Source organism: Lepidochelys kempii, chromosome 2 (assembly GCF_965140285.1).
Source record: "Lepidochelys kempii isolate rLepKem1 chromosome 2, rLepKem1.hap1, whole genome shotgun sequence".
Taxonomy (NCBI): domain Eukaryota; kingdom Metazoa; phylum Chordata; order Testudines; family Cheloniidae; genus Lepidochelys; species Lepidochelys kempii.
This window is the reverse complement of record NC_136381.1, coordinates 142,471,268-142,495,947: the sequence shown is the minus strand read 5'-3', so window position 1 is coordinate 142,495,947 and position 24,680 is coordinate 142,471,268. Positions and strand designations below refer to the sequence as shown.

Here is a 24,680-nt window from a genome sequence, read left to right as displayed (position 1 = left end):
TTCTTCCAAGATTTGTATGTTCTAACATATCTAAAAAACAACAGGTAGAACACTTACAGAAAAAAGAATGAAACCTGCCAAATGCTGCTTTTTATGTGTTGCTTCATGATATTTCAGTGATCAGTCCTTTTACCTTGTTCATTAAACAAATGCTGATGAATATAGCTCTGTGGTGTGCTTTCTCTAGGTTTTCGTTCATGTAACAAATCCAGAGGAAATTACACAATCATTTCATGCTTTTTGCCACAGGGACCTCCATTCTTACTTACTTGGAGACCAGGAAGAGAATGAGAACAATGCAAACCAGCAACCTAATAACCAGCATGCTCGCAATAACAATGCCATTCCAGTTGTGGGAGAAGGTCTTCATGCAGCCCATCAAGCCATACTTCAGCAAGGAGGACCTGTGGGTTTCCAGCCTTACCATAGGCCTTTAAAATTCCCACTCAGGGTAGGTAGAGCTAACCCTTTAAAAAGAGGACCATCTCTTTGCTAGTGCTGTACAAACATAGAATACAGTGGGGTCCTGGTCCATCACTAGGATTCCTAGGAACTACAGTAATATAAACAAAGAAAAGAACATAGGATATCTTTTCAGGAAGATTTGGTGATAGCATCATTTTTGGAAGCTAAATAATTAAGGCCCCATACTTTACTTAGTATCTTGGACTTTGTGTATTATTTTGTTAGCAAATGTCTTCCTACTTTATACTCATGTAGTTGACTTTAATATAACTTTTCTTCAGTTTGAAACATATATAACCAGCCCCTCATGCCCTCTTGCATCCAATTATTATAGATTCCATACATATTGTGATCCATGATGAAATATGAATGCTCAGCTTTGTTTATCTAGTGTTTTTTAAAAAATTAAAGATAGGAAGAAGAGAGTGTGTGTGCATGTGTATATATATATTTTAAAGGCGGCAAGTAGATAATCAAAAGGACCTCTACTAGTTCTGAGGAATTGTAAAAGTGGTGTCTCAACTACTTGTCCAATGTATTTTCTTCCCCTATGGTAATATTTAATGAGATTGTTTTGTCAGCGTTAGACGTTGGAAGTGCGGTGCATGTATTTTAGAAGTCGAATTTTTTACTAATTTACTTGCCTTGACTTTTTGATTATTATTATGAACTTTTACATGCAGTGAATTTGCCTTTCTAGACTAATCTACAGGTCGTCAAAGTTAGCTCGCCTGGTGGTAGCTGAAATTCCAGGTTGAGCAAAAGTCAGTTATGCCCCTGGGAGTAAACCTCTCGTGCAGGTGCTGGTTAGGGATTGGGAGCGTTGAAGGAGTCTAAACTGTTCAGAGCTGCCCCTAGAGCAGACCGAACCTATGCCAGCCTCATTTAGTGGTGCCAAGTGTAAAAGAACTTGTCAGGTCCATAGTATGGAGCAGAGATTTTCTGCTGCAGAGCTGAAGATAAGATTGTGTGGGGCTTCTGAGTTTCGCAAGAGTGACCTAAAGAGGTGTCTTGGAACAGACCACAGAGGTGCAATTAACCCTGGAACTGTGACACCTATGCATTTCAAAGGAGGCACAGGAGCCCTTGCCTCTCAGAATACTGTGTAGGATGGTCGTCTTCTCCTGTTCCCAAATAGTTGTAGCAGATGGAACTTTGTTTATTTTTGTTTTAAAAACAAGAAAAACCTAGAAATGCCCAAACCAAAGCATAGAATATTAGCGTATCGAAGTGAAAGGGTCAAAAGGTGAGAAATTCTGAAGGTTGCCTGTGAATCTTTAGCTCTGCTGCCTTGTGTATTAGCACTATAATATTTTGATGACATAATTAAATACTGTTTTTTCCATAGTACCTCTGCTCATTTTTATGCAGTTTGGTTGGTGAATAAATCAGGGTTTCCAATGGACCGGGAAACACCCAAATATCTGAGACTGTGCGGACAACAGAATCCTGTTAATAATTGAGGAGCTGAATAATGAGTCAGCAAGTTTGATTGTCTGCTCTCCTATCTGAACTAAAATAACTGGAATAGAAATTTTGTGTTGCATTTACTATCTAGATTACTGATTTCTAAATGGATGCATATTTTGATACTTTAATGTTTTGCTAACAATCAGTTAAGCAACTTTCAGTTTTTCTGTTAACTGTCTCCCTTTGTATTTTGTCTTTCAGATATTTCTGTTGATTGTTTTCATGTGTATAACATTACTGATTGCCAGTCTTATCTGCCTTACATTACCAGGTACGTGTTATGCTATGATACTGTGTAAAAACAAACACCCCATACTTGCATTTATGGCAATAGTTGGTTTAAAATTGAAACTGTGCAATCACAGAAAAATGTTGGGAATCTGTTTTTAACCTCTTTGATAGCGTAATAGTCTAAATTCAAAACGACAGATTCATAAATCAGAAATGGTGTCTTTATCCAAATGTCAATACAGTGGAAGGGAGACGGATGACCACTGTAGCATCTTATTGTCACAATTCAAAGCAACTGCACCTATATTCCCCATCCATGGTCCCCTGAGGGAACCCACTTCGGGCTCCTAGCTCTTCAGTTTTTACCTCTCTTGGACAAAGACCTATGTGTGTGTCCCTCCCGACCAGGGGCTTTCCAGGTTGCAAAGTTCCCTGCCTAGTCTACAGTGTGATATCTCTGGCAAGCCAGACGGCCTAGAAGGCCAGTGTCTGTGCTGTTTTTTCTCTCTAGAAGCTATGAACATTGTAATTGCTACAATTACAGGTTACCAAACTGCTCTTTCTAAGCAAGCATGTTTCTTCTTAAGGTGAAAGCATTACAGAAAACATTCAAATAATAAAAGAACCTTCATGCATACTAAAAAGCTTACCAGAGGTCACCTCAACTCCAACCTCTGACTCTGGTAGGTATCAGTCCTACAAAACCCACAGCTGAGTTTTCCCTGTGGTTATAAGTTTATAACTCTCTCAGATTCAAAACCTGAACAACCATGAGTAGTTCAGTCTTTCTTTTTTACAATTTGGGCCTTTGATCTTGGCCTCACGTAACAGGTGATCAGAAGACAATGGTTCACTCTTCAAGGTATAACTTCAAAAGACTGGGTTTTTGCATAACTGAGGGAGGGGAATTTTCATTCATCTTCCCTTATATATTCCCCAGGAAACCCACTTAACACTTTTTGTTCCAAAAAGTCCATTCTTATCTGGCACATTGTTCAATATAGTCCTCTGAACCCCCAGGTCTCTCATCTGTCATATCTCCCCGTAGAGAAGTTACTTGCAATCCCAGCTCACAGTAATACATAAACCATTCATTTAATACTGTGTACCCCAATGACACTTAAAAGTAATTCAGTAAGGTCTCCCAAAGATGTTTCAGGAAACTGCCACATCTGTCATGCACCAAGATCACCTTCATGACTTTGAGGTCAAGACTGGATTTGAATTATTGAGACTAGCATTCATCTGATAGTATTGAAGGAGGGAGTGAGACTTAATACTGCACATGGTTTGTATATTAGAGATTGCAGTACTGATACACATTGACTCTGTTTTCATGGACAGAATATTAATCAAATCTTTGTAAACTGTGCATCTTCATTGCATACTTCTGAAATTGTTTGACAGAACAATAGAGATTCTGTTTTTCGTGGTTTATTAATTTCATTTTTTCAGGGCTTATTTCTAGAATTTGAGTTTTATATAATGTCCAAATATCAGAGTTTTTTTATTTTTTTATATATTGTATTGAATAGTATATCTTATATAGTAGTCGCTTTTTAATCTTTCCCTACTGTGTTTTAATGTAGTGCTGTTTGAAACAGTACATGTTAAAGTGCACTAGGGAACCTCTTGGATCTGCATGGATGCATGCATGCATGTTAGTGCACTTTAGAAATTATACCCCCGCAGTTCACATTATTGCTTTGTGTAGACAAGCCTTTAGATACAAGCCCTCATTTCTAGTGTTTTTCTGTTTTTTATTGGATAAACTCTTGGTTTTTGAGGAGTTTGGGGGTGAATATTATCAGTGTTTATTGGAGCACTTTGTAACTAATTGTTTCACTTGTACTTTCAGTGAGATAAGTGAAGTTTAAACACTGTCAGCTAGGGAATTCTAACCTCTGGCTACTGTGGTTACAGAAGTCCTGGTGGTATTCTTATTAGTTACCAATAGACCAATACACTTTAGTGATTAAATTAATCTTATGAATGATCTTGAGTTGTCCTTTTGTGATACTTTGATATTATATGCAGATTATTACATTATAATTGTATTGTACTGAAAGCTAGTAAACTATTATTTTTAAAGGGTGGGGAATAAGTCTTCCTTTTTTTGTGTGGTAGTGATGGAAACTCTTGTTGATAAATTTTAGGTCTTATGCAGAAAGGGGGGATCATTTCAACGAGGCATCATGTGGGTTGCATGTGTGCAAATGTCACTATGCAGCTTTGTAAACAACATATCTGGCCTGGCCCATGGAAACCATAAATAATTGATCTAGTCTGGTTCTCAGAGAATGATAATTGCGAGATGACTGCTGTGAGGGGAAAAAGGTGTAAGAAAGAATGAGGAAAGAAACAGTTCCCTGGTGTTTCAGTGTAGAATTTTAACTTTGCTTAGTGGTAAAAGGCTGGTGCACCAACCCATTTCATTACTTAACTCCCCGGAAACTGTGATTAGTTATAATAACCTAAACTAAAGCAAAATTAAATTATAAATGCTAGTGTATGGTATATTGTAACTAAAACAACGTATTGTCATAAATGTACATGATATTTTAAAACAAAGTCTGCACATTGGTTTGGCACTGTGTCTTGATACTTTTATGTGTAGTGCCTAGCGCATTTGTGCTGTGAGCTCCGTTGGCACACTACCATACTATAAAGTACTGGTATGCACAAAGTGATGCACTTTGCCCTTAAATTGTCAGTCTGCATACAGCCTTGAGATCCTTTTTAAGGCTTGCCTTCACTGGACAATTAGGTCATCTTAGAATATGACCTTGAGGAGTTGTGTAAACTTAGCATGTTAAACATGATTTTGCATTCTGTGTAGACAGGAACAAATAGTGTGTAACATTACATCACATGATCGTGGGTAAATCCTACTGAAACCACATTTTTAACCATGACAAGATGCATGTTGAACACAACTTGTTCTTGTCTATACTGACTACAAAATCACATTACACACATGAGTTAACACAAGTTTTAACATGGACTAATTATCTAGTGAAGGCAAACCCTTTGAACTCTTTTTAGTGCTGTTAGATGCCCAAATAGGCAGGGTGGCAAACAAATCCAACTGTAACCTGTAACTGGTTACTGACCCATTAAGTGGAGATTGCACCCTGTCCTAGCAGTTGCAGACAGGGCCAGTCTGATCCATGCATTTGTGACTTGCAGTCTTGATTGCTGCATCTGCTAACCAGGAATAAAACCAAGAAAGCACCAGCTGGTACAAAATGCAACAGCCAGTCTGCTTAGCAATAGAAGTTGCTGTGAACATTCCCTCTGACACTCTTCTTTCTGCCTTTACTCTCAATTAAATAGTCCAGTTCATGTTCCTTCTCTTGATATTTTATGCCTTCCATGAGATGGTCCCTTAGCTACATGAGAGAGCGCCTTTCTGCAGCCTCGCCCTCCTTCAGTAACTCTGCCCCCCCCCCGGAACATTGAAATTGTCAACCAGTTGGGGAGGCTAGTAAGTTTTTGGAGACGGTATTTTTCACAGGAGATATATCTAAATTATGTAACTTGATATATCTAAATTATGTAACTGTGAGAGATGAGTGAGATAATGACCATGGACCTGGACTTCTTTCAAACTACTCCTATCTTTGACTTAATTTTTTCTCAGTAACTTCACACAGCACACCCAACCTCTCCTAAACATAAGCCAGCAAGCAAACGAAATCTATAAATAAGACAATGGAGCAATTTCTCCTATAGCCTGGTACGGAAGAAAGACAGTTATTGTTTCTATTTTTAAATACTTGGGGTGCTCTCATGGTCCCCACCATCATGGTACTAAGAGTACTTCTGTAGCGAGATTGTAGTATTAATGGAAAATGAGCCAGTTTCAAGCTTACTGATAGAATGTATCTAAACATTTTTGTTGCACTCTAGACACTTTTGTTTTGTGCTAGATTGAATACCACAAATGGAATTGAATGCCATAAATTTTGAGAATGAACCATTACTATTTCAGCTTTGTTTTTAAACTTATCCTTGAAATTAAAGTTCGCGAATCTAACTGGATGTTTTGTTTTTTGTCTAGGATGTGAGATAACAAACCAATTGAAATTTGCAATATTTGTGAACTCAGCACAAGATTTTGAAAACTCATATTTTACATTGGGTTTAAGACTGAGGCAAATTTACACTATAATTGTCATCCTTCACTGATAGGTAAAATAATCTTGCTACTTAGTCTTAGTATATTTATTAATCTCTACATTTCCAGTATTTGCTGGCCGTTGGTTAATGTCATTTTGGACGGGAGCAGCCAAAATCCATGAACTGTACACAGCTGCTTGTGGTCTTTATGTCTGCTGGCTAACCATTCGGGCGGTGACCGTTCTAGTCGCATGGATGCCGCAGGGTCGCAGAGTGATTTTTCAGAAGGTTAAAGAGTGGTCCCTCATGGTAAGTTCTTGATAGAAGAAAGCTTTTGCTGTATTATCAAACAGCATATTCTGCTTCTTTAATGAGTTATACTTGCTTCCTCCTCTCAAACTCACCTTGTACTGTTTTTTCCTTTTTGATCCCTAGCCTCCTTCCCCTAAAGCTACTCAGTCTGAGTTTGGACTTCTGAACAGTAATCACTGTTCCGATGGAAACCGTATTCAAACAGAATGTTAATGAATCAGTCCTTTGAGCGCCACAGTACTAACTATTTAACTATTATGTTCACATTTAAATGAAACATAGTACAGGATACTATCCAGTGAAAACCAGTATCACATGATCTCAAGAAATATTTGTTTACAGTTGTTTACTTCTATTCTGTAAATAGTAACAGATGAAAATTGTGAAGTGTTCACCTGTTTAGAGACTTAACGGTATTCGTGAAGTGCCAAAAATAAGACTGGAGATGATAGTCAGTTATGGGAAACCATTTTTTTTGTACAGGCATATGTTGTGTAGCTGCATGGTGCACATTTTCAGAAAGCTCTTTCAGATCACCAAATTTGTGGCGTTGTTCAGATGAATACTTTAAAAAAAAAACCCACTTCCTCTCCAATTATGATGAGACAATTTTCATAATGGTTCTTATGCTAATAGTGACTTTAGACACTGAGGGAAGTTTTCATCATAGTCAAGGCAAGCCCTCCCCTGTCTCAATTGGTTTTAGTTATAGAACTTCCATACTCAACCTTGCTATAATTCTGGAATGGTAACATATTTTTTCCCTTTATGGATACGTTTTAAAGATGCATGGGGAATGGGGTAACCTGTGAAAGATCCTCTCAAGCTTACATCTTACTAGATATTTACAGACAATAGCAGTTTTAATAGATGTTTCATGCCGTAACTGTCTCCCTGATCAGCACATTCTTCACTTCATTTGTAGTTCATTTAGTTTGCCAAAGGAAATGGCCAATATCAATACTAAATTATATCCTTGGGTCTGTCCTCTGCACCCTGCACTGACAAAGTTAATTAGATCAGGATGCCTTTGCTTTTATTATATGCAAAAAATTCAAGGACAGAATTACATTCAATCTGTTAATCAATTTAACAAATACTGCATAACCTGTAAATAACACAAAAAACTCACATCTTGATCATAACTGTGTTGGGGAGGAGAAACACTGAAAGAATTCTTCCTGATTAAGTACTGGTCATTGGGTACTTTCCATACCTACGACAGTCAAATATGAGTATGTGGTTTAAAAAAAAAAGACGACATCAAAGAGGATCCTGTTAATTACTTTTTTGGGCTAAAAAGCATTAAAAATACAGATTTTGTAACTACAGGTGTGTATTGTAATTTACAGTTAACAGAACTTAATTTTGCATATATACAAATTCAGTATCAATTTTTTCTGCCTTTTTATTTTTCTCTTAAGAGTAAACATGCAAAGGCTTTAAACTTTGAGAAATTGAGAGGTGCAGCTTTGACTGGAACTAGCCATCTCGCATCATTTATAAATCCAGCTTTTTGTGTTTTAGATAATGAAGACACTGATAGTAGCTGTGCTACTAGCTGGTGTGGTTCCACTTCTGCTTGGTCTTCTGTTTGAACTGGTAATTGTTGCTCCTTTGAGAGTTCCTTTGGATCAGACACCTCTATTCTACCCATGGCAGGTCAGTTAATTGCTGGTTTTGTTTTTAATTGAATTCAGACTTTCAATACTTCCTTGCTTTTACTGGAGTATGAGGTTCTCTAAAGGCTTTTATAAATACAGTATGAGGTATGGTTTCCTATTTGATTAAGTATTAAAGCATTTTTCAGTTTCTGTGCATGTGTAGTGCTTAAAAAAAAAAAAAAAAGGCAACTTGTGGGTTATGAGGGTTCCTAGCACTGTTAACCCAGAAGGAGGTTGCTTGACTCTTCAGGATCACAGGTTCAGATTTTCACAAGATCTGTTTTACCTCCCATCTTTGACCTATATAACTTAAGTACTGCCCATGTGGTAGACCCTGTGTCCAGGGGGGAGCAGAGAGGAGGCAGAGACTGGGAAAGGCAGAGAAAAAACTTGAAGATATTTATTTTTGGATGTTTTCATGTATTAATCCCTTTCTCTTCTGCACACTGGAAAAGGGGTTAGTGAAAGACTTAAGTTGTTTGTTTAAAGGTTATGCTGTAAAGGGCTTTTCTTCTTCAAGTGATTGCTCATGTGCATTCCAATAGGTGTCTGCGTGCACTGCATGCACGCTCATCGGAAGCTTTTCCCTAGCGGTATCCGTTGGGTCGGCAGTGAAGACCCCTAGAGTGGCGCCCTCATGACAATGTATATATGACCCTGCCAACCCGCTGCCCATTCAGTTCCTTCTTACCGCCCATGACGGTCGTTGGAACAGCTTAGTGTTTGCTCACAAGTTGCTTAGCCTAGTGGTTTCCTTTGTCTTCAGTGTAGATAGTTATTCAAGTTGTTAATAGTTGTAGTTATTGTTCTCCCCGGCGCTGGGGTATGCCTCGGCTGCAGGGGTTTAAAGCGTGTGAGAGGTGTGGGCTGTGCCCACAAGCGATCCGCACGCCGATTGTCTCAAGTGTCTCTGTGAGGGCCATCAAACAGATAAGTGCCCTATTTGCAGGGGCTTTAAACCCAGAACAAAGAAAGAGCAGGACTACCGCCTGAAACTCCTTTTGATGGAGTCGGCCCTTCAGCCACAGATGGAACTGGCACTGGTCTCCTCAGTACGCAGTGCACCAGCCTTGGTGCGGGATGTCCCGGCACCGAGGAAGGACCCGGCACCTCAGAGAAGGCCTTTTAGGCCTCAGCCCCCATCTCGCTTCTACCAAGGACCACCTAGAAGGAGGGGCAGAAACAATAGGAGGCAGCCACAGTCCTCTTCGGGCCAAGGCCAGGGTTTGACTAAACAGCCCCCTGACCCTAAGCCTAACTTTTGAAGTTACGCATGAGGACGGTGCACCAGTCACCTTAACGGATCCTTCCCGTCCCTTTGTGAACCGACTCTCCCGTTTCTACCAGGCTTGGGCTCAGATCACATCAGATCGCTGGGTCCTCAGCACGGTAGGGGTGGGATATTCTATCCAATTCTGCTCTGTACCGCCCTCCCACCCCCATTCCCCCATCCCTCTTCAGGGACTCTTCTCATGAGCAACTTCTTTTACAGGAGGTTCAGTCGCTCCTAGCGCTAGGCACGATAGAGGAGGTCCCTCAGCAATTCAGGGGGAAGGGGTTCGACTCCTGTTATTTCCTTATCCCCAAGGCCAAGGGGGTGCTTCGGCCTGTCCTGGACCTGCGAGACCTTAACTCATACATAAAAAAAGTGAAGTTTCGCATGGTCTCTCTGGCCAACATCATTCCCTCAATGGAGCCGGGAGACTGGTACGCCGCCCTCGACATGAAGGACGCATATTTCCATATTTCAATTATCCCTTCCCACAGGCGTTTTATCAGGTCGTAGTCGGTGGCTATCACTACCAGTTCAGGGCGTTCTGTTCGGCCTTTCCTCTGCCCCTCGGGTATTCACCAAGTGTATGACGGTTGTAGCAGCGTTCCTCCACAGGCGTCGGGTCCAGGTTTTCCCATACCTAGATGACTGGCTTCTCAAGGCAGAATCCCAAACAAGGGTAGCACAGCACGTATCCCTGGTCAGGGACGCATTCTCAGACTGGGCCTTACTTTGAACGAACCCAAGTCTATCCTGACCCCCACTCAAAGGATAGACTTCGTTGGAGCCCTCCTGAACTGTACGGTCACAAGGGCGTTCCTCCCAGAGCTACGCTTCAAAGCAATCTTGGACATTATTCATACTCTCCTTCATTTCCTAATCACCACAGCCAGAAACTGTATGGGGCTTCTGGGACATATGGCAACCTCCACATACATGGTGCAACATGCCGGGCTCCGCCTTCGACCTCTACAAGCTTGGCTAGCACAGGTGCACAGGCAGGGCAAGGATTCATTGGACTCAATAGTGACCCTCCCCCCGCGAATACTCAGCTCCCTCCGCTGGTGGCTCCAACCTCAGATGGTCTGTGCGGGAGTACCTTTCGCAAAGCCCCAACCGACGATTGTCCTGGTTATGGATGCTTCAGCACTTGGTTGGGGAGCTCATCTGGGCAGTGTCAGAACCCAAGGCCTCTGGTCCCAGGCAGAGCTGTCGCTGCACATCAATGTCGGAGAGTTGAGAGCAGTTCGCCTGGCATGCCAGACATTCCAGAGCCGTCTCCGAGACAGGTGCGTATCAGTACTCACAGGCAACACCACAGCAATGTTTTATATAAACAAACAGGGTGGTGCTCGATCCTCTCCCCTCTGTCAGGAACCCTCGCCCTGTGGGATTTTTGCATCACGCACTCCATACACCTGCAGGCGTCATACCTTCCTGGGGCGCAGAACGAGCTGGCAGACTGCCTCAGCCACTCGTTCCAGGGACATGAGTGGTCCCTCAAATTGGATATCACCCACTCAATTTTCCAGAAGTGGGGCTTTCCCCATACAGACCTGTTCTCCATGCGGGGCAACAGGAAGTGCCAGAGGTTCTGCTCCTTCCTGAACTACAGCCCGGGCTCCATTGCGGACTCCTGTCACCTATCTTGGGCAGGGCACCTGATGTATGCGTTTCCACCGTTCCCCCTCACACACAGAGTGCGCCTCAAGGTTCGCCAGGACAGGGCCTCGTAGATTCTGATAGCACCAGCATGGCCCCGCCAGCACTGGTTCACCGTGTTGCTGAACCTTTCAGTGGTCATACCAATAGAGCTCCCCATCTGCCTATCCCTAATTTCACAGGACCACGGCCAGCTGCAGCACCCCAACCTGGAGTCCATCCACCTCAAAGCATGGAAACTCCCTGGCTGAACCCTTTGGTACTTCAGTGCTCAAACTCGGTCAGGGAAGTCCTATTGGGAAGCAGAAAACCCTCCACTCAAACCACATACCTGGCCAAGTGGAAGCGTTTCTCCATTTGGTCCCGACAAAGAGGATCTGACCCACAATCAGCCCCAGTTCCCCTTGTCCTATACTACCTCTTGGACCTCAAGTGCCAAAGGTTGGCGATATCATCCCTAAGGGTACACCTGGCGGCCATTTTGGCCTTCCACCTGGGAATGCTGGGGGGATTAGTATTCAGTAACCCTATGGTGGGCAGGTTCCTTAAGGGCCTTGGCAGACTTTACCTACCTGTACATCGGCCCGTTCCCCCCGGGACCTAAACCTGGTCCTATCCTCTCTCATGAGGCCCCCGTTTGAGCCTATGGCTACCTGCCCTCTCTCCTATCTGTCCTGGAAGGTGGCCTTCCTAGTAGCTATAACCTCTGCGAGGAGGGGTATCCAAGCTCAGAGCCCTGACCTTCAAACCCCCGTACATAGTGTTTTATAAAGACAAGGTGCAGCTTTGCCCCCACCCTGCATTTTTACCCAAAGTGGTCTCCCAGTTTCATGTGAACCAGGACACATTCTTGCCTGTGTTCTGCCCTAAACCCCTTGCCACCAACAGGGAGCACATGTTTCACACCTTAGATGTTAGTCGGGCCTTAGCCTTTTACATTGAACACACAAAGCCATTCCGTAAATCACCACAACTCTTTGTTGCAATTGCAGAAAGGATGAGGGGGTTTCCTATCTCATCACAGAGAATCTCATCATGGATCACGTCCTGCATCAGGACGTGCTATGACCTGGCTAAAATTCCAGCTCCACCTATTACAGCGCATTCCACCAGAGCACAAGCAACGTCTGCAGCTTTCCTGGCACAGGTCCCTATCCTAGACATCTGCAAGGCAGCAACGTGGACTTCAGTCCACACCTTCTCTTCCCATTACGCAATTACCCAGCAGGCGAGGGATGCTGCTGCTTTTGGTTTGGCAGTCCTCCAGTCGACAGTCAGGTGAACTCCGACCCGTCCTCCGAGGTAACCGCTTGGAAGTCACCTTTTGGAATGCACGTGAGCAATCACTCGAAGAAGAAAAAACAGTTACTCACCTCTCGTAACTGTTCTTCGAGATGTGTTGCTCATGTCCATTCCAGGTCCCGCCCGTCTCCCCACTGTCGGAGTCTTCTGGCAAGAAGGAACTGAACGGGCGGTGAGTCGCCCTCATGGCGATGTATATATGACCCTGCCGCCACTCTAGGGGTCTCCACTGCTGACCCTCCAGGTACCGCTAGGGAAAAGCTTCCGGCGATCGTGAATGTGGCGCGTGCACACACCTGTTGGAATGGACATGAGCAACACATCTCGAAGAGCAACAGTTATGAGAGGTGAGTAGCCGTTTTTTATATTTAAGAACACTTCTGTTTTACACTGTTAATCCATGGTGAATTGTATATTAACATGCTGTATTGTAGCAAACATTTCTGAGTTACACAGTATGTAGCCGTTAAGAAAAAATGGCCCACCAAAGGGTTTAGTGGATTTCTGTGGCCTTATGCTAACTTAATGCTGCCCATTCCCCTGGTCTAGGTACTTGAAAATAGTAATGGTCATTCGCCTCCTACCTGTGTAAAATCACATAAGGAGGAACTGTTGACCCAGATTATCCATGTTAACTCTGAATTTCCTTGCTAATTGGATTCGACTAGCAATTTTAAGATGGGCTAGGAAAGGAGGGCAAAGATCCTCTAAGGGGTTGATACAGTAAGTGGAGTTACTATGGGCTGTAAGTGACAACTAGTTGTTTGTTTCATCCAAACTGAACTTTGAATAAGCTTTTTTAATCACAGTATAAGATAGCATGTAAAAGCTGTATCTACCAAGTAACAAAAAGTATTCTGAGATGGTGAATCTCTAACTTCTATGCAAACAAGTTTTTATTTACTTACAATAACTAGGTGTGTAAAACAGTCTCAACGTGAAAGAGACAACTTAATTTACATATTGAATCTCACATAGCATCTTTGTATTGTCCACCACTGTGGAGTTGTCTTTATAATGTACATTGTTGTTACTAATAACAGTTATACAAGTCTGATTGTGATTATTCATAAAACTATCATTACGTAATAATGGGAATAACAAGAACAAAGAATTTCGAATGAAAAAGATTATCCAGACAGAAACGCTGTCTCAGTTCCAAACAAATATGAACTAGGGGAAACGCTCAGAAGTCTGGAATTAAATTTAATAAAATCTTTCATTAATCTTGTTAACAAAGCTTCCTGAAAAGATTGGATTATGGATGCACCATATAGTGACTCCATAGTTAAGATTGCTGTAGAAGTTGACTCTTAATTCTTCAAGCTGTACTACACAGTGTTTGAAATTTCCTGAAATAGGTTTTTTTTGTCAGTGATGACCTTTTTTATAAAACTTACATTTTTGTTGTAAAAAGTATCAACGTTGTCAAATTTTCCTTGCAAAAAAGTGCCTCTTTTCTATGTGTTTTTTAAAAAATTACTGAAAACTCTTTTGAGGATTATTAACATTTTTCATTTATCAAAAACAATGCGTTTTTTGTTAAAACGAAAAAGTTTGATAACCATTTTGGGGTATGTGTTTATCGGAGTGTGGGGGCGGGGGGAGTTAAAAACTGATAACACTTCTTAAAATGAAAACAATTTTGAAATTTTTATGAAAATAGGATTTAATTCTTTGACCAGCTCTAGGAATTATAGGTAAATAGGTATTAACAAAAACTGTTTTAAAAAATCTGAATACAAGTTTGCCATTTTATGATCTGTGATGTCTTTGTCGTGATTTGATGAGCGTATGTATTACCTAGGAATTCTAGCTGATATTATGATTTCCAAAGTTGTTTTGAAAATTGTTGTACCATAAATCCCTCTTTCATTGCTTTCAAGCCTTTAAGCATGTACCTCCCTGTCCCAGACCAGGGACAATAGCTAATCATTAAGAACGATCAGCACCTGAATAGGCATTACAAAAAAGTAACTACATCTTAGGGAAACCAGTTCTTTCCATTCCCCTCAACAGCAGGTTGAGAGAATGGAAATTCCCAAGCCAGGACAAAAAGACAGAGATCACCGACCAAGAGGTTATAAATGGCTGGGGGCCTCAATGAGAGAGACAAGAAGTTTGGGCAGCAGAGGGTAAGAGGATGGGCCATCCAAGGTCAGAGTAGCCAAGTGGACAGAGAAGGCTCCACGTTTCAGAACTTAAGCATGCATTGTGATAGAAGGACCGTGGACGGCCCAGACAACTCTGACCCTAGCCCAAAGAATGCAGAGAAATGCAGGTAGGGTTTTATTGCGTTCCAGGGTGCAATCCAGACCAGCGAGCGGTTATGTCACCGCTTGCCCTGCAACCTTGGGTGCCATACCGTGCTTTGCTGTGATCAGCCCAAGTGTTACTAAATGCTTCTGTATCGTTGACATAGGCCCCTGTAAGATCCTTTAATCCATTTAACACTCAGTTGACCAGCCTCTGTAAAGTGACTCCTGCATTAACTAACTCAGATGGTAACACTTTGAATACATACAGCCCCGTATCATTAATTAAAGTTGATTTTTTTTTTCTGTGCATCATCATCTAAAGGAATTTGCCTGTACCCCTTAACTAAATAAAAAGAATTGAGATGTTAAGCTTTGCTTAAAATGTCCAGCATATCATCAGTTTTACGTGTGGGATAAGAATCTGGCACAGTGATAGCACTGAGTTTGCTATTATCAATACAAAACTTTACAGTGCTTTTCTTAAGGACCAACACCACAAGTGACACCCAAGAGCTGGACTCCCATGTCCAGCGTGCTTTGTATTACTATTTGAATTTGCTCTTGTACCTTGCCAGTGGTATGGTAGGCCCTGCTGGGAGATGGCTGTGATCCTTCAGTAGTGATTTTATGAGTCAGCAACAGAGTTTTCCCTGGCTTGCTAGAAAACACTTGTCTGTGTTCTTGTAGCACAGATAACACTTTTCATAATGGCTTTTCAGCTAGCATTAACTCACTGCAAATATTAATGCATTCCAAAAATGAGTTACTTTGGCATTCAGGTGTGTCTCTCAGTTTCCCCTTCTAGCCAGCCATGTTTACCATGGCTTCCGTGCTGTGATAAGCTTTAAGTTTGTTTACATGTACAATGTGGAACAGCATTACCATGAGGCCTGTTAACATATGTATCTTCCTTCACCTCTTCTATCACCTCAAAAGATCCTTCCCAAGAATTTTGCATTTTTTCACAGGGCTTAATACTAACACCACGTTTTCTATTTCAAAAGATCATTTAGAAGTATGTTGGTCATACCAAGCCTTTTGTTTGGACTGACTGTCCCTGAGTTTAGTCTGAACCATATCTGTGTCTTTTAACTCTTTTCTGAACTTTTGTATGTGTTCAGTTACTGACTGTCCCTCTGCCTCTTCAAAAAACCTCTCCCCATTTCCCCTTACTGGAGCTCCCTCTAAGACATATTCCCTTATTCATTCTAGAGTGCAGTCTGCCATTTGTCCATCTGCAAAATGTTGACAGCTGACAACTGTGACAGCTTCTTCAGTAACAGGGGTTAATTCCTCCCCTTGAGGGCATGCGTCTTTCCTCTGCCATACAGGAGCTGGCCTTGGCCCCTCCTGCACCTGGAAACATGATGATTTCTTCTGCTGCAGTGGAGCTGGAGAGACCTTCCCCTCTCCCCTTAGCAGTTTCTGAGTCTTTATAATTTCCTCCTGGAATCCCAGCACAATAATCCCTTTTACTATGGGTTACAATGTTCACAGCCTTAGTCATATGCAAAGTATCATTCTTCACAAGCATTTCCATGCAGATACTATTTTGCACCCCCACTACTAAGTCACTCTTTAAACCTTCCCATTCCAAATGAACTCAAGCCAGAGGCACAAGAATTTTGTGTTTCCCTAGTGCCAGAAGCTCTACGTCCTGGCCAGGCAACAGGTCAGTCCTTTGGACCACACTTTCCCTGACCAGAGAGATCTGGGCACCAGTATATCTCCACCCTATGCATTCTTTGCCATTCACTTTGGCAACTTTAATAAATTCCAGGTCTACATCTACAGGGTCAGATCTCACAAAATGCATCAGAGGAGCTGCAGGTACCTCTTGGGGTCCTGTGTTAAGGACAGCTGCATTAATCTGGGCTAGACAGGATTTGGTCTTAGTTTCTTTTAATTTAGGGCATTGATTTCTCAGGTGCTCAGTGGAGTTACACTGGAAGCACCTTCTTGGACCATTTTCCTGTCCCGGAGGTCTGTGATGGGGATTTCTAGGAGGGGAATGATTCTGGGGAGGTGAATGCCTGGGCCCCGAACCTCACTATTTCCTACCTGGGGTGGGGTCCCTTTACCCTAGGTTTGTGACCCTCATTCTGTGTCTTGCACTCATTAGACATCTGACCTTGCACAAAGGAATCAGCCAGGATGGCAATTTCCTGTACAGAATGTAAAGATATATTCCATATTGCATGTCTGACCTTCTCAGAAGAGTTGCTTAGGAAATGGTCTTGAGCAGAGAGATCAAACAGTTAGTCACAGTTCTCAGCTCACTTTCCCTTTACCTGTTTTCTCATTAGATCACACATTTTGTAGGCATACTCACTTCACTCATGCCAGCACGTTTCCTGAGTTTCCTAAATTGCAGCCTGTACGCTTCTAGAGTAATTTGAAACCTGTGCAAAACAGCTTTTTAAAATTCAGGATATTTCAAAGCCTCTCCAATGGGCATTTCATTAAATATATTTAAAGCTTTACCAGAGAGTTTTGCAATCAGTGTGGGGACTTCCTTGTCTTACGAACCTCACATAGCTATTCAAAAGTGCAAAGATATTCATCAATACAGTCTGTTTCCTTGTATGCTGTGTGCAGCTTATCTCAGCAGAATGCTTCTTGGATGAAGGGAATGCCTGGGGACTGTGGGATCTATGTATGTCTTGCCATCATGTCCAGATTATTCTCTCTCTCCTCCTTTTCTAGGGCTTCTTTGTGTTTCAGTTACATGGCTCGTCACTGTGCATCTTCCTACTGCTGCGTTTCTTCCTCTCCTTGGCTTTCATGTCTGTGTACCACTTTCAGTGTTCATGCTCTGTCTTTTTGTTCTTTCTCTGACCTAGCCAGCTCTAGCTTTATAGTTGCTTCTCTGGTGCTCATGTTTATTCTTTACTATTGTTCTGTTTCTCTTACCCAAAATAAACAGAAAATACAAAACGGTAACCTCTCTTTATTGTTCCCAGCCGCCACACTGAGACTCACTTAAAACTGTTACACCAGTGCTTAAAGTGTAAATCTCCATTAAAATACCAGTGTCTGTATAAATCCTGTTTCAACTACACCACTGTCACATTCTGGGGTGCAATCCAGACCAGTGAGGGGTCATGTCACCGCTTGCCCTGCAAACTTTGATGCCTCAGAATGTTTTGTTGCTATAGCTCCCAACTTGGGTCGCTCTCAATCAGCCTGCCAGCATGCAGTCACACCCTGAGTATGTATAGCCACAGCACTGGTCCAGTACAGTAACTCCTCACTTAACGTTGTAGTTATGTTCCTGAAAAATGCAACTTTAAGTGAAACGATGTTAAGCGAATCCAATGTCTCCATAAGAATGAATGTAAATAGGAGGGTTTAGGTTCCAGGGAAAATTTTTTTGTCATACTATACAGTACAGTACTATAGTTGGAAGGTGCCCCTGCCTTACGCCACACAGGCACAGCCCACTGGCACTGGAGACAAGGAGGCAGCCAAGGAGGCTGAAGGTGCTGTAAGCTAGGGGAAGCGCGTTGCACAGCAGCGGCGGCAGCTTCCCCTACTCTGCAAGCACCAGGGGCGAGGGGGCTCAACCCTTGGCCCGCCCGCTCCACCCCTTCCCCCAAGCCCCCACCCTTAACCCACCTCTTTTTTCCCCCCTCCTCTCCCTTTAGTCCACATGCTGCATCCTCGCTCCTCCTGCAGGCAGGAGTCAGGGGTGGGAAGGGGGAGGCGCACTGCGTCCTCACTCCTCCCCACCCCCCCTTTGCCCGTGGCAGTCAGCTGGCTTGTGGTGTTTACGAGGACTCGGCGCGCAGCCTCCCTCCCTCCTCTTCCTCCTGCCTGCAGCAGTCAGCTGGTTTGTGACATTCAAGAGGCAGGGGAGGGAAGGGGAGCCTGCGTGCTGAGTCCTCGCTCTTCCTTCCTCCCTCCTGAATGCCGCAAGCCAGCTGATTGCCGCAAGCAGGAGGCTGGGGGAAGAGAGGGAAGGTGCTTATTCGCAGGGTCTGCCGGCGGGCGGGAGGCGCTGGGGAGCGTAGGGGAGCTGATGAGGGGGGGGCTGCCAGTTGTGGACAAAGCAGGCAGCCAACCGACATTTTAGCAAAGCATTGCACAACTTTAAATGGAGCATGTTCTGTAATTGAGCAGGGGCGTAAGATCGAAACAATGTTAAGCGAGAGGACGTTAAGTGTGGAATTACTGTAACTCTGATCCCAGCAGCCTGTCAGCAACACTCTGGCTCCCAGCAGCCTTGGTTGTTGACTTACAGGGTGACCCCAACATACTCCCGGTCCTGAATTTTCTCAGAAATGTGAGTTCTGCACTGTCCATCCCTCTCCTGGGTAATACTAGGTTCCTTGACCTAGTAAGGGGTCAATATGCAACGGTTTGCTACTTTAATTGGAGTTTATTCAAACAGTTCAGTTCAACCATAACACTGGATTAGTTTTAAAGAATAATACTAATTTATATAACGACAAAAAGAGATTAGGTGAGTACAAATACAAGGTATTACAAAGTCAGAAATGGTTACAAGAGAACTAAAGATCTAACGCTTCCTAGTAGCTAAAACTTGACAAACTAGTCTTGATTCAAGGTATAATCCTTACCACACGTTCCCAACAACAGTGCTAAAGTCAGGATCTGTCCCCAAACTCCAAAGAGCTGTTCCTTTGTATTCATAGGTATGTGAGAGAAGGAGGGGAGATGTTTTTGCCCCTCACTTTTATAGTCCAGTCCCCCTTTGAAGTGGATTCTTCTGAGGATTACTCCTCAAAGCAAAGTTTATTCAAACAGTAAAGAAGGCCATGCGGAAGTGGCCCCATGCTCTTTCTTCTCCCCTGAGTATGCTGAAATACAGATTTGCCTTGTCTGTCTCTTGCTGTCTCAAGAACCCTGTTTACTACTTTATGTAAATTTTGGTAAACACACATTCCTTTGTATAACATAAACCTGTTTAACCACTCTTGCCTAGTCAGGGTTGTGTGGGTTTGAACATGTGCTACCAACATCATAAAGGGTGAATTCGTAACTTTACATGTAATGTTGCTATGTACATTTCACCATGATATTACTGACTAGTGCGTTTTTAGTTTTCAGATGATACCTCACAAGACATTTTGTACAAAGATTATTACATAAGTGTGTAGGGTGTGAATACAGGGGTGCATTCGGTCATAGGTTTATTTTTGTATAGATCTGTTTCTTTCTCATGCTGTTAGAGAGCTCTGGTGGTTTAAAATTTTATGCAAAGTACACAACACTATGGTGGCACAGCTGATTCAGTGTAAACATTACCTAAAATGACAGGAGAATCTCTTCCATCAGAGTAGGTAATCCACCTCTCTGAGAGGCATTAGCTAGGTCGACTGAAGAATTCTGGCCTCTGTTTACACCTACCACATGCTCCCTTGAAGAAATAAACTATAAGACACTGTGCGGAGCTCTGGAGGAGGGGGTATTTAAGCTATGGGGGAAGCCTGAGGGGTCAGTACTTGTTCTAGGGTCAAGGCGGGGGCCTTGTGGTCTAAGCTCTCAGGATGATGTACTAGACAGAGGAGCTGTACCCCGAAAGTATACCTGTGGACCTCAAGACAGTAGCAGTGCCTGGACTCTTAATCCTCTGGAGTCTGAACAAACACCTGCAAAGTCAGTGGTTGGATCACCCATAGCAGTTTGCTGAGGGGCCAAGAGGAGACACTTGTCTGGGGCTGTTTCAGTCTTCCTAATCTGTAATGAGTCAATCCTAACAGTTCTGTAGCTGTCCATAGTGCATTTCAAATAAAATAAGGTATACAAGAACTGAATTTCTAATGTGTAAAGATTTTGAAAGTACCTTTTTTGCTTTTATTATGTGTATAAACAAACAACCCCATTGTTTTTTTTGTTTGCGGGCCACCTTTCAGGAAAGGCATTCCATGATCGATCAGCCTAAAATCTAACCTACACTTAAAATCCCCCTAAAAATCTGTAGTTTGTTTCCTGTGAACCCCCCTAGTTGAGAGCTGCAGCATAGATAAAACACCAACTTTTCAGCTGGGTAGCTTGTCATCTACATATAAAGGGTATTGATTTCTCTCACTCATTTGGGCATGCATCACGTCTGTCTTTGTGAACAGGCAGGATATTTACAGTCTCTGAATTGCTTCAGTACTTGCATATTTCAGTGCCTTCCATTCTCCAAGAACTACAGTTGAACCTGAGTTATGAATACCTCAGGAATGGAGGTTCATAACTGACATTTTTTAACTCTGAACTAAACATTTTGATTCTTTCCGAAGTTTACACCTGAGCATTGACTTAGTACAGCTTTGAAACTTCACTATGCAGAAGAAAAATGCTGCTTTAAACCATCTTAATTTAAATGAAACAAGCACAGAAACAGTTTCCTTACCTTGTCAAATCTTTTTTTAAACTTTCCCTTTATTTTGTAAGTTTGTTTAACACAGTACTGTACTGTTTTCTTTTTTGTGTGTGTCTCTCTCTTGATGCCTGATTGCATACTTCTGGTTCCAAATGAGGTATGTGGTTGACCAGTCAGTTCATAACTCTGAGGTTCTACTGTAGATGTCTTGCAAACCAAAATAAAACTAAATTAGAAATAAAAATCTTAGCAACCTTACCTGTCCAGGTCAGGAGTGTACTGAAAGAGTGTAATGTTTATATTATTTTTTTGTCAATGGTTTAATAACAGCTAGGACTTCTATATATATCTTTCATACATAAATCTCAACGCTTTTTACAAGCACTCAAGCCTTGCAGTGTCCTTTTTTTCTTATGAGTTTGCAACAGAAGCCATCTTCAAACTACTCCACTTTGAAAGTAAAAAAGCAATTTTCTGATGGTTTTAAGTAATTTTGATATTAGAGATTTGCTGTAATAAATCTTTGGCTGGTCAAGACACATTTAGAAAATACTGACCGTTTACTTTTACTGTTATGTTCACTTTTATAAAATTAGGACTGGGCTCTTGGAGTTCTGCATGCCAAAATAATTGCTGCCATAACTCTGATGGGCCCACAGTGGTGGTTGAAAACAGTTATCGAACAGGTAAGAAAGTAACATTTTTTTTCTTTATTAGAGCGCATTAAAATATAAGTTAAGGAAAAAAAGAACAAAAACAAGGAAGGACCTGAACCTAAAATTGGTAACTCCTATTTCAAAAGCCATGTATGTCCACTCCCCACTACATTTGAGTTAACATTATACCATAATTCCTGGTTATGTCCTGCAATGTTTTGCCTCCAAATATTTCTTAACAGTCTTATTTCTTGGTGCTCATTTTTCTCATTAATCATAACTTTCTTTTTTAACACCTGGTCCTTGAGTATCTGCCTTCTGATTTAGATATTACTGGGCACAAAATTTTGTTAACTGGGATTCCAGGCTGTAAATAAAAATTAGCTATGTGGAAAAAAAATTTTGAGAGTAGAGTAGTCTTCAAAATTTTTATTTTTATTTTTTTTTAATATTAGCTAGGAAATTTAAAGTTAAGGTTAAATTCGGAAATTATAATGCATGGAAATACACAATTAAAGTCATTCAATCTTAACTGATTGTCTGCCAGCTGTGCAAACACTGTACATGAAGACTTCTTGCTAAAGGTTCTTGTTTATGACTTTAACTCTGTAATCTACTAAATCTCTTTTATTTGTGTAGTTGGTCTGTGAAGTTGAACTCTGGAGTACATAGCTTAGAATGTACATGCAAATTGCCTGCCGTGCTGTGCCCATGGATATAAACTACCTAATTTGAGGTCAAGTCTTTGAAGTGTAGTTGTAGGCCACATATGGAGTATTGCGTACAGTTTTGGGCCCCCCACTTCAGAAAGGATGTGGACAAATTGGAGAGTCCAGCGGAGGACAACTAAAATGATTAGGGGGCTGGGGCACATGATTTATGAGGAGAGGCTGAGGGAACTGGGCTTATTTAATCTGCAGAAGAAGAGTGAGGGGAAATTTGATAGCAGTCTTCAACTACCTGAAGTGGGGTTCCAAAGAGGATGGAGCTTGGCTGTTCTCAGTGGTGGCAGATGACAGAACAAGGAGCAACGGTCTCAAGTTGCAGTTGGAGAGGTCTAGGTTGGATATTAAGAAAAACTTTTTCACTAGGAGGGTGGTGAAACACTGGAATGCGTTACCTAGGGAGGTGGTGGAATCTCCTTCCTTAGAGGTTTTTAAGGCCTGGCTTGACAAAACCCTGGCTGGGATGATTTATTTAGGATTGGTCCTGCTTTGAGCAGGAGGTTAGACTAGATGACCTCCTGAGGTCTCTTCCAACCCTAATTATTCTGATAATCTGTTTAAAAATGTTAAAAATAATACCTGTGAGGTTCTGTGTTTATCTTAATAATCCTAGATCATATCTGTTCAATTTATAAGTAAATAGATGGTCTTTCTAAATGCAAACCCTGGAAAATGAGGGTCAACCTGTATTACTTCTGGCTCACAAATCTGTAGTAGTAATTTTACAGCAGTTCAGTGCAGTAGTGTCTTGCTGTTATAATCAGGATTGGGACCTCATTGAACTGGATGCTGTAGAAACACATAGTAAAGAGACTCTGTATGTCCCAAAAAGATAATCTAAGGTAAAATAATACTCTGTTTGATTAATGGTGGAATAGAATCTTACTTTCTTCCATAGCTGCTGGCTCTGCAGTGTTAACAAGGAATACAAAGTAGTAAACATTTATTTTAGTAAAGTTAAGCAGCTATATGCTTAAAGAGAGTAACTGTTGTACAAGAAAATGCCATTTTTACATAGTCACTTCTCAAAATGGTGTTTTAAGAATTTTGTAGTGCCAGTATCACAGCTATATGTCTCTGCTAAAACTCTGTATGACAGTGCTTTCATTTGAAACAGTGTATTGTTTTTGGTAATTGTCCCAAACATTGTCTCATTTGGTGAAGAGAGGTATATGCTTCGCTTTATGCCATATGGGCCCTATGTAAATGCCAGACAGTCAGAATATTTTACTCTAGAGACAGGTGTACTTTTGTTTAAGTCTCCCTTACTCTTATTTCAGGTTCAGCTACATCACTTCTCTGTTTTGGCGTCACTAGCAGGGTCATGGTACAATATTTGAGGTTTTCATTGCTCTGTAAAAGGTGACACCAAGTAAAAATGGATTGGGTGACCTTAACTGTATGTTTCCATTCTTTTTAATGTTTTCTCTTTTAAGTGTAACTTATTTTTAAAATTTAGACTTTCTTACGTTTGTGGGGGTTTTGTGTTCTCAATTTTTTTCCTCACACAAGTAATTTCCTGAAGAGTTTTGAAACCCCAATATCTCAGAAATGCTTACCTACATTGCTTGAAGCTTTCTAGAAAAATCCGACCCTGGTAGATGATACTGCGTGCCAACTTTCTTATGGATTAGTCAAGTATTGGCAAGGTTTGGAGTCAAAATCGGTCTTAGAATGGGAGAATCAACCTTAGTATGGAGATACAATAGTAAACTGACCAATCCTAAATATGATTGCACTTTTTCTACTCAGAATATTCAAGTAAGTTCTTTGAAAAAAAAAACCAAACAAACATAAATGTCCACAAACATCAATTTTGAACACTCAAGTCAGAAAATGGAATAATTGTTCAGAAAATGGAATAATTGTTGTTATACCACTAATAACTCAGGACATAAGATGTCCTGTATTTTTATTGTATGTGTCTGATACATTAAGCTACAGTACAATTTAAAACTGGAATGGAAAATAGAAAAATATTGCATACAGATGTGCATTGTGATAGTCTCCGTTAAAATGAAGTTTTTTTCCTAACTTTCAAGAGTTTGCAAATATGAAAACTTGATATTACTATTTTAAAGGTATGTCAATAATTTTTAATATGACCTTTTCTTAACTAAAAAGGAGATCAGTAAATAAGAAAGTTAAAGGTTTCCTGAGGCTTACCTTTAGATATGTTACAAGTTGGATCCTAGCAGAATTT

At 41.5% G+C, this 24,680-nt stretch overlaps 1 protein-coding gene across 4 annotated transcripts in view; it reads left to right on the top strand.

The window, feature by feature from the left end:
• MARCHF6 (membrane associated ring-CH-type finger 6) overlaps positions 1-24,680 on the top strand; it is a 118,308-nt gene that overhangs the window by 85,000 nt on the left and 8,628 nt on the right. For 2 of the 4 annotated variants that reach the window (XM_073332351.2, XM_073332350.2), the window contains 6 exons: positions 250-451; positions 2,137-2,206; positions 2,754-2,849; positions 6,416-6,597; positions 8,128-8,262; positions 21,693-21,782. In XM_073332351.2, the coding sequence (XP_073188452.1) occupies positions 250-451; positions 2,137-2,206; positions 2,754-2,849; positions 6,416-6,597; positions 8,128-8,262; positions 21,693-21,782 (775 nt within the window). The remainder of the gene's footprint in view (positions 1-249; positions 452-2,136; positions 2,207-2,753; positions 2,850-6,415; positions 6,598-8,127; positions 8,263-21,692; positions 21,783-24,680) is intronic. The other 2 variants (XM_073332352.2, XM_073332354.2) reach the window with 2 other exon arrangements.